Genomic DNA, 8,980 nt, shown 5'->3' on the forward strand with positions numbered 1-8,980 from the left:
TTCCGTATACGAAAGACTGATCTAATGTAGTCTAAAATTGGAAAACACACTTTAGGAGAGCCTAGGCATTGCAGGTGGACTAAACCTTTGACGTGCCTTCTCAATCTGGAATTTCGTAAAACAGGGTCCAAAAAGGAAAGTCTAGTTACAGAATACAAGGGGCAAAACAACATAAAATGTCTAAAACTTTGCTTGGTGAAATTATCACAGTGGCATGGTAGTAAGTCTGTATGCAAGGACTCAGTTGTAGGGAAAACAATCTTGCGGTGCAGCAACCCAAGACAGAAAAGTTAACCAATGGCGATGACATAGGTTAAAATCCAACCTAAGTAAGGTTTCATAAGTCCTGTGGTGGAAAGTGCAAGGTATGTAATAACCGTGGGCTTATCCAGAACCTCTTTGATACGATTATCCCTGCGGTACTCCAGGTGACACTCTTTAACGTCAAATGTGCCCTTACACTCTATAATGCCAGGGTTATTGAACAAACGAGGATTTCAAATAAGCAGACCATGGTATAGTAATATCCTAACAAATGACAGCAGGCTGTTCACAAGTGCACCTAACCCCGACTTCTCCTTTGTATCAGTTATGGAAGTGAAAAATGTGTGCACTCATACCGCACCTGCTGCCAAGGTGCATTCCCAAAATGGAAAACATTGAAAACCTACAAAAGATGATGCACCACGGAACACTAAATTCAAAAGTCCAATTTTTAAAACAAGTCCATAGAGATCTTCTTATTATTTTCTTTTTATTCTTTTTGAACACAGCCCATATTCATAGCACAGCCAACGTGTTTCGTCCTTTAAAAGAGGACTTCTTCAGGGCTAAGATTTCAGTTCATCATGTCCAAACACAATAAACCATCCAGTGCCAGTATCAAACATCTCCACTACCAACACGTCTTATCTTCATTGGTAACCGGCAAGGATGGCAGCAAACCTCACTCCAGCCGTCAATAAGGCATAATGAAAAGCCAGAAGATCTCTATGGACGTATTTTAAAAATTTGACTTTTTAATTTAGTGTTCTGTGGTAGACCATGGTATAGATTCAATCCAGTATGAGGTGAAACAATCTGTGATGCATAATCCAGTTACAGATGCTTCAGGGGTGCACCATACTTTAATCCATAACTGCAACGGTGCTAGGCCAATCAGATCTTCCGAAAAGTGCAACCCAAGCGCCTCATGACATATAAAACTAGCAGTTCCTCTCAGCACTGATAACAGCCTGCGAGTAAGTCGATTTTCCACCCTCTGGAGGCTGTCTATATTAGAATGACTCCACAAGCCTGCACTGTAGGAAGCTGCCGCTAAACATGTGCTCCTGTAGAGATTCAACATTCCCCCAATATGCCTGTATTTAAATTTAGAAGCAAATATGAAGATTGCCTCGATTGTACAACTGAACTCTGGAGGTCACTAATTTCACCCAGCTTAAAGATGATGAAAAAAGGATCCCCAGGTAATTAGCTCTTAATGTTTGTCAATTGCATTTACTGCAAAATCTACCACCTTTCAAGTGTTTTCCGAATTACCGCAGTTTGAATATTTATCTCCAGTTTAAAATCACACAGTTCAAGTTAGTTAATTCCAGTAGTATGCTGTTTACCACGCATATCACATTTTTGTGGTGTTGGAAGGGACAACGCCATAACTGGGTCTCATCGCCTCCAGGACTTTAGTTAGCATTGGCAAAACGTCTGAATGATTATCACCACCTGATAGCAGCCCCATGTGCTCACATATATGATGAAAATCACCGATGTCTGCAAAACCCTCTCTCAAAGTATTATTCACGCTCCCTGGGGTAAGTAAGTGCTGGAAAGTAAATGTGTTTAAATCCACATCTCAGTACTTGGGTAACCAGCCCCAGCCAGAATCCCGAGCACAGGCTAGCATTCATACTGCTCCCACAGGCCTCGCGCTCCTGGTTAATACCCTTGTACCTGATACTCCAACAGTAGGGGCCTCATTACCACCAGGCGGAAAGGTACGTTTTACTTACACTTGATTGACATCCGCATTTGGCATTAACTGACCCTGGTTTAGGAGATGGTCGGAAGTCCGTACATTTCAAGTGTGATGAATATACATTGGGCAACAGAAAGTGTATTATTCATTTATATTTAAGTTTAGTTGCTGTCCTGAAATGACTATTTCTCATTTGTGGCTGTATCCATGATGGACCCATTATTTTACTAGGGGAGGAAAGGGCCTCTGAAGAACCTTGACCATCCGGTGACTCACTTGTTGATTTAAAATCATTATTTTGTAGTATGTAGACGCACTACCTTATCGAGCCCATGCTGCTCTCTCACTTGTGAAGTTTGAACTATTTTTCTGTTTGTTTCGCACTATTTTAGATTAAGATTAAAAGGTTCCACGGCCTCCTAACAATCATATTGGTGAGAAATACAATAAAAGCAATGAAAATAAAAGAGCACACATTAACAATTGCAGTTTCTAAATCAAACTGACCAGCACTCTGCCCCCCTCTGCCACATGCTTGGCGCGTCGCCTCGTCTTCGAGGCGCTTGCTTCCCACCTTTTCGCCTGCTCACACCTCTCTGATCGCCTGCGTCGGAAGTGAATACCTGGAGGCGGTGGGAGAGGCCAGGGAAGAAAGCACCGAATTTAGGGCCATATGTACGAACACTTTTTCCCATAGACACAGAATGGGTAAAAACCTTTGCTACATCTGGCCCTTGGTACTCAAGGGGGGGGGGGGGGGGCAGTACTTCCTTGTAAGTTGTACTCGTGCTCCCTATTAGCCGTTATTACCACAATTCTAATGAGGTTAAAACTTTGAACTTTAAAGTCCTCTTGTCCGAGTCAGTTTTCTGTAACATACAATGTTCTAGTGCTGAAGCATCTAGTGGCAAAAGCAAAGTACAACACTCAATATCAACTCAAGTGAAGAGAGGATGTGGGGGGCAGAGGGGCGAACCCCCGATCAGGTTTTGTGTGTTAGAGAAAGCAGAGTGTGACTCGCTTTGCCAAAGCTGATTATACTGTTCCTTACTCCCATTTTCCTTATTCTCAAGTATTTGTTATTATTTTTTTCACTTAACCCTTGTAATTTTTGTTCCTTTATCCTTGTTTTCACTTCTAATATTTTTATTGTTTAAATTAAATTATTTGGAGATTCATGGCAATCCGAAGCAATGTAACCGAAAAGCACTAGAGAGTGATGTAACAAAAAAAGTCACTCACTAGTAATGAGATGGATTCTGATATCTCAGCCTATCACATGTGGCCAGGGATCTGACCAAAACTACCAATTCTTCTTGCAGGGCATCGCTCCTGCCTGGGGGAGCAGCTGGCGAGGACTGAGCTCTTCATCTTCTTCTCCAGTCTTCTACAACACTTTACGTTCCGTCTGCCTGAGGGAGTGAAGACGGTCAACCTAGACTTCATCATGGGAACCACATTGCAACCATCGCCGTATCAAATCTGCGCTCTTCCAAGGTGGTGCCCGAGTCACCACTCTGCAAAAGAAAGTCAGCATAAGGTTACTTCCATATAACATGTTTACCTCACCAAAAACTGACCAGGGAACCTCATCATACTCATACTCAAAATTGTCTCAACATGGTTTAACAAAAAAATTAAAAACAAGAGTTTTTTGCTCTGCAATTATTAGTACATTTCCATTCAAAGAACCATAATGCATGCATTGATGAAATGTTTTGATCTAAAATTATGATATCAGTGACCAATATGAGGTACCTCACCCTCATGAAGTGTCCATGCGGGGTCATGTAGATCCTTGTTTAATAATGACTGAAAAAAAATCTGACCATGTTTTGGACTTCTTGTGTAGTTATGGTTCAGCCACCCTTGACACTGAAAAGGCATTTCTTGATTTGCTTATAACATCTGACCATGTGGATGGATTTTCACGAAACTTACAAATCAACTAATTTAATCAGCTGTGTTAAGGCATGCCAAATGTCAGGAAAATTAAGGCGGTTACAAAGTGTATCATTGCCAATTCTGTCCCCTGGAGGAGACCAACAAAATTAGCCAAGATACAGCAAAATTTTCGTTTAAAAAAAAGAAATGGCAAAAAAGGGCTATAGAAGAAAGCTTGTGGTTTTCCCCCTGAAAATGGCATCAACAAAGGGTTTGCGGTGCTAAAATCACCATCTTCCCAGTTTTCAGGAACAGGCAGACTTGAATCAGAAAACCAAATTTTTCAACACAACTATGGCATTTTACTGGGACAGACCCCTATTTTACTATTTTTTGTGCTTTTAGCCTCCTTCCAGTTAGTGACAGAAATGGGTGTGAAACCAATGCTGGAACCCGGAAAGCTAAACATTTCTGAAAGTAGACAAAAATCTGAATTCTGAAGGGTCATTTGTGTAGATCCTACAAGGTTTTACTACAGAAAATAACAGCTAATATAAAAAAATATTGAAAATGAGGTGAAAAAACAGCCATTTCTCTCCACGTTTTACTCTGTAACATTTTCCTGCCATGTCAGATTTTCAAAAGCAATATACTGTTAGGTCTGCTGGACTCTTCTGGTTGTGGGGATATATGGGGCTTGCAGGTTCATCAAGACCCCTAGGTTTCCAGAGCCAATAAAGGAGCTGCACCTTGCAATGGGTTTTCGTTGTATACCTGGTATACAGCAATTCATTTGGTGAAATATAAAGAGTGAAAAATAGGTGTCAAGGAAACGGTTATATTTCCAAGCTGGGCACAAGATAAGGTGTTAAGAAGCTGTGGTTATTTGCACATCTCTGAATTCCGGGATCCCCATACTTGCATGTGAATTGCAGGGCATTTCTCAAATAGATGTCTTCTTTACACACTGTCTTACATTTGGAAGGAATAAATGTAGAGAAAGACAAGGGGCAATCACACTTGTTCTTCTATTCTGTGTCCCCCCAAGTCTCCCAATAAAAATGGTACCTTACTTGCGTGGGTAGAACTAATGCCCGCAACAGGAAACGCAACATGGACACATCAAATTTTTAAATTAAAATCTGTGATTTTGGCCTCTAACTCAGCCTGCGCCTAGGGAACCCTACCAAACCTGTGCATTTTTGAAAACTAGACACCTAGGGGAATCCAGGATGGGGTGACTTGTGGGGCTCTCACCAGGTTCTCAGAATTTTGCAAAAAAAACACTTTTTCCTCAAATTTCGGTGTTAGAAAGTTCTGGAAACTGTGAGAAGCCACAAATTTCCTTCCACTCAGCATTCCCCAAGTCTTCCGATAAAAATGGTACCTCACTTGTTTGGGTAGGCCTAGTGCCCACGACAGGGAATGCTTCAAAACACAATGTGTACACATCACATTTTCCTAAAGAAAACTGACCTGTTTTTTGCAAAGTGCCTAGCTGTGGATTTTGGCCTCTAGCTCTTCCGGCACCTAGGAAAACCTAGCAAACCTGGACATTTCTGAAAACTAGACTGCTAGGGGAACCCAAGATGGGGTGACTTGTGGCACTCTCACCAGGTTCTGTTACCCAGAATCCTTTGCAAACCTCAACATTTGTAAAAAAAAAAAAAAGATTTTTCCTCACATTGCGGTGCTGCAAAGCTCTGGAATCTGAGGGGAGCCACAAACTTCATTCTACCCAGCATTCCCCCAGGTCTTACAATAAAAATGGTACCTCACTTGTGCAGGTAGGCCTAATTCCCGCAGCAGGAAATGCCCCAAAACACTATGTGGACACATCAAAATGATCAAATACAAAACTACCTGTTTTTGTGGGGAGGGGGGCTCCTGCGTTTTTGGTCCTGGGCTCAGCAGCCATCTAGGGAAACCTACCAAACCCAAACATTTCTGAAAACTAGACATCCGAGGGAGTCCCGGGAGGTGTGACTTGCGTGGATCCCCTGGTTTTTTCTTACCCAGATTGCTCAGCAAACCTCAAATTTAGGTAAAGAAATCACATTTTTCCCACATTTTTGTGTGGGATCACCACACTTGCACAAATTTCCTACCACCCAACGTTCCCTTCAGTCTCCTGGTAAAAATGATACCTCACTTGTGGGAGTGGGCCAAGCGCCTGTGACAGGGAAGAGCCAAAAACATATAAAAAATGAGGGGGAACCAAAGCGGGTCCAAAAGGGCTGTTTGCAAAAAAAAACGTTTTTAGGCTGACAAGTGGGGCAGAAATGTTATTGCCATAGTTGCGGCAATGCTAGGTGGTAGGAATGTTTTAGATTCCTGCAGATTCCGGAGGGTTCCATCACAAAAATGTGGGAAAAATGTGTGATTTCCAGCAAAGTTAGAGGTTTGCAGGGCATTGTGAGTAAGAAAATGGTGCGGGGTGCATGTGAAGCACACAACCCAGATGTTTAGTTTTAAGATGTGTCTAGGTGTCGTAGATTTTTTCTACATGGCAGCGTCCAAAAGTCCAAAAAGTGCAGCCCTCAGCATTTTAAGTGGGACGATTTTGAGAGTTAGACAAGCTCTCATGGCCTAAAGGTAAAACCAAAATCCAAAACAATCAAAAGTCCTCTTGGTTGCTGTGGGATAAGATTTTTTAGTGTGCCGGGGGAGAGCTGAAAGACTGTTACCCCTTCAGTTGGGGTGGGGGCATAACCATGGCCATACTGGTTGGTAGCCACCACCCCACAATTTTTTTATTTTTATTATTCCCTGGCATCTAGTAGGCTTTCTGCCCCTCCCCCCCAGGGAGTGGATCAGGGGTAATTGCCCCATCAGCCCACCGGTGGGCAGAACAACCATTTATTTGGGATGGGAGTATGGCCCATACCCCCACCCTCTTTTTTTTTTTAAAGAAATCTTCTCTGGTCTATGGTGGGCTTTTTGCCCCCCTTGGGGGCAGATGAGCCTTACAAAAATAGGCCGAACTGCCCCCAGGGGGGCAGAAATGGCCAACAGTAATGTGCCCCCATGGGGAGCGACCCTTGCTCAAGGAGCTGTCCCCCCAAAACAAAACACACACAAACACACACCAATCCCTGGTGCCTAAGTGGTTTCTGCCCCCTGGGGGCAGATGGGCCTAATAGAAATAGTCCGAGATACCCCCAAGCGGGACAGAAATGGCCTAAAATAAATTTCCCCCCCAGGGAGCAACCCTTGTCTAAGGGGTAGCTCCCCATCTGTAAAAAAAAAAATTAAATTAAAATCCCTGGAGCATAGTGCTTTCTGACCCCCTTGGGGGCAAATTGGCCTAATAAAAATAGGCCGATCTGCCCCCAAGAGGGACAGAAATGGCCTAAAATAAATTTGTCCCCCTAGGGGAGCGACCCTTGCCTAAGGGGTTGCTCCCCTAGGGTGAAATTGGCTCAAAAACAAAAAATCCTTGGTGTCTAGTGATTTCTGCCCCCTTCGGGGGCAGATTGGCCTAAGCAAAATAGGCCAATCAGCCCCCAAGAGGGGCAGAAATGGCCTAAAAAAAATTGCTCCCCAGGGGAGTGACCCTTGCTTAAGGGGTCCCTCCCCTCTAGTGACATTGTCATGAAAAAAGAAAATCCCTGGTCTCTAGTGGTTTCTATCCCCCTTGGCAGCAGATTGACCTACATAAAATAGGCTGATCTGCCCCCAACAGGGGCAGAAATGGCCTAAAAAGATTTTGCCCCACCCCCAGGGGAGCAACCCTTGCCTAAGCTGTCGCTCCCCACATCTAAAAAATAAAAAAAAACAATAAAAAAAATGATCCCTGATGTCTAGAGGTTTCTGCCCCCCTGTGGGCAGATCGGCCTAATTACAATAGGCCTTAAAAAAAATTGTCCTCCTAGGGATCGACCGTTGCTCAAGGAGTCGTTCCCCTTATGCATAAATATAAAAAAAAACTTCCTGGTGCCTAGTGGGTGTTTCTGCAGCCCGATCGCTTTACGATCGGGCTGCATAAATGCTTACAGAGACATGAAAGTAAAGGAAAGGCCTTTCCTTTCATGCCTCTGCCTGCCCCCACCTCCCTGTCAGAAGAGAAATGCTTTTTCATTTCTCTTCCGGACCTCTGATGAGGTCAGCAAGCGTTCGTGTGCTGATGTCATCAGACGTTACTGGGGGGGCAGGGGTGAAAGGGGAAGCGATTCCTCTTCCAGCCCTGCCCTGGGGGGGTGGGGGGGAAGGCCTTCAGGGGGAGTGCTAGCGCTCCCCGAGGGCCGGTCCCAGGATGTAATGGTTACGTCTATGTCGCCTCAGCGCCGCGCCACCGGATGTAACCAATACGTCCAAGGCGGAGAAGGGGTTAAACGTATCAGCCTTCTAGTCAGCTCTAAAGTTGAGCATCTTGTTGAACATAGTAGTGGAAAGTTCATAAGGGATGGAGGAAGCTGTAAAGGGGGTGATGTGCTGTTGAGCAAGGTACTCCGTCTCCATAAACATTATGGAAAAAGTTTTTCCCTGCCTGCAAACAAATCAACATTCCTTGATATGATCTCTTTCACATGTTTTTCATTTATTGTCTTATAAATTTTGCAATGATGAAACATCAAAGAATTAATGTTAGTTAAAAATAGTTAATTAAGCTGTGGTTTATTTAGACAAAATACCCCGAGCCATAAAGAAAGTTTATAATTGGAAGATATGATATGGTGTAGCCAAACAAGGGAAAAACCTTTGGAAGAAAAGACTTTCCAAGATGGCCACCAAGTCTTAAATTGATAATCTGCGACCTTTGAATACGGTATTTGCAATACTTGCGAGTGATTTTTGTGATACATTAATTAATCACTGCGCACTTCAATTTACCACATCTTTAAGCCAGCAATGTTTTGCTTGCGCACCAAGATTTCTGAGGAAACAGTTCCTCAATCTTTTCAGGAGTGGTCGGTCACCATTTTATCTTTTCTCCTGCTTTACTCCCTAGGTTTATTCTTCATTGCAGTTTTGGAATCAACACCTTCTCTGTAAGGAACTGTTGTGTGGTTTTTGAGCGCACTCAGTCTACGCCTGTCACCTCTAGTTAACCCATCTCGGAGGGAAGATTTTTTAATTTAAAAGTACTCCTGTAGAGAATTCGACTTAGTTTTAATG

The 8,980-nt window shown here is 43.3% G+C and overlaps 1 protein-coding gene across 1 annotated transcript in view; it reads left to right on the forward strand.

Annotated features, from left to right (window-relative positions):
- Positions 1 to 4,618, forward strand: part of LOC138279162 (cytochrome P450 2J6-like) — a 149,904-nt gene extending 145,286 nt beyond the window's left edge. Inside the window, exon 9 of the mRNA XM_069219382.1 lies at positions 3,301 to 4,618. Coding sequence (XP_069075483.1) covers positions 3,301 to 3,533 — 233 coding nt within the window. The 3' untranslated portion in view covers positions 3,534 to 4,618. The remainder of the gene's footprint in view (positions 1 to 3,300) is intronic.
- The last annotated feature ends 4,362 nt before the right edge of the window (positions 4,619 to 8,980 follow it).

This window comes from Pleurodeles waltl, unplaced genomic scaffold (assembly GCF_031143425.1).
Source record: "Pleurodeles waltl isolate 20211129_DDA unplaced genomic scaffold, aPleWal1.hap1.20221129 scaffold_69, whole genome shotgun sequence".
NCBI lineage: Eukaryota > Metazoa > Chordata > Amphibia > Caudata > Salamandridae > Pleurodeles > Pleurodeles waltl.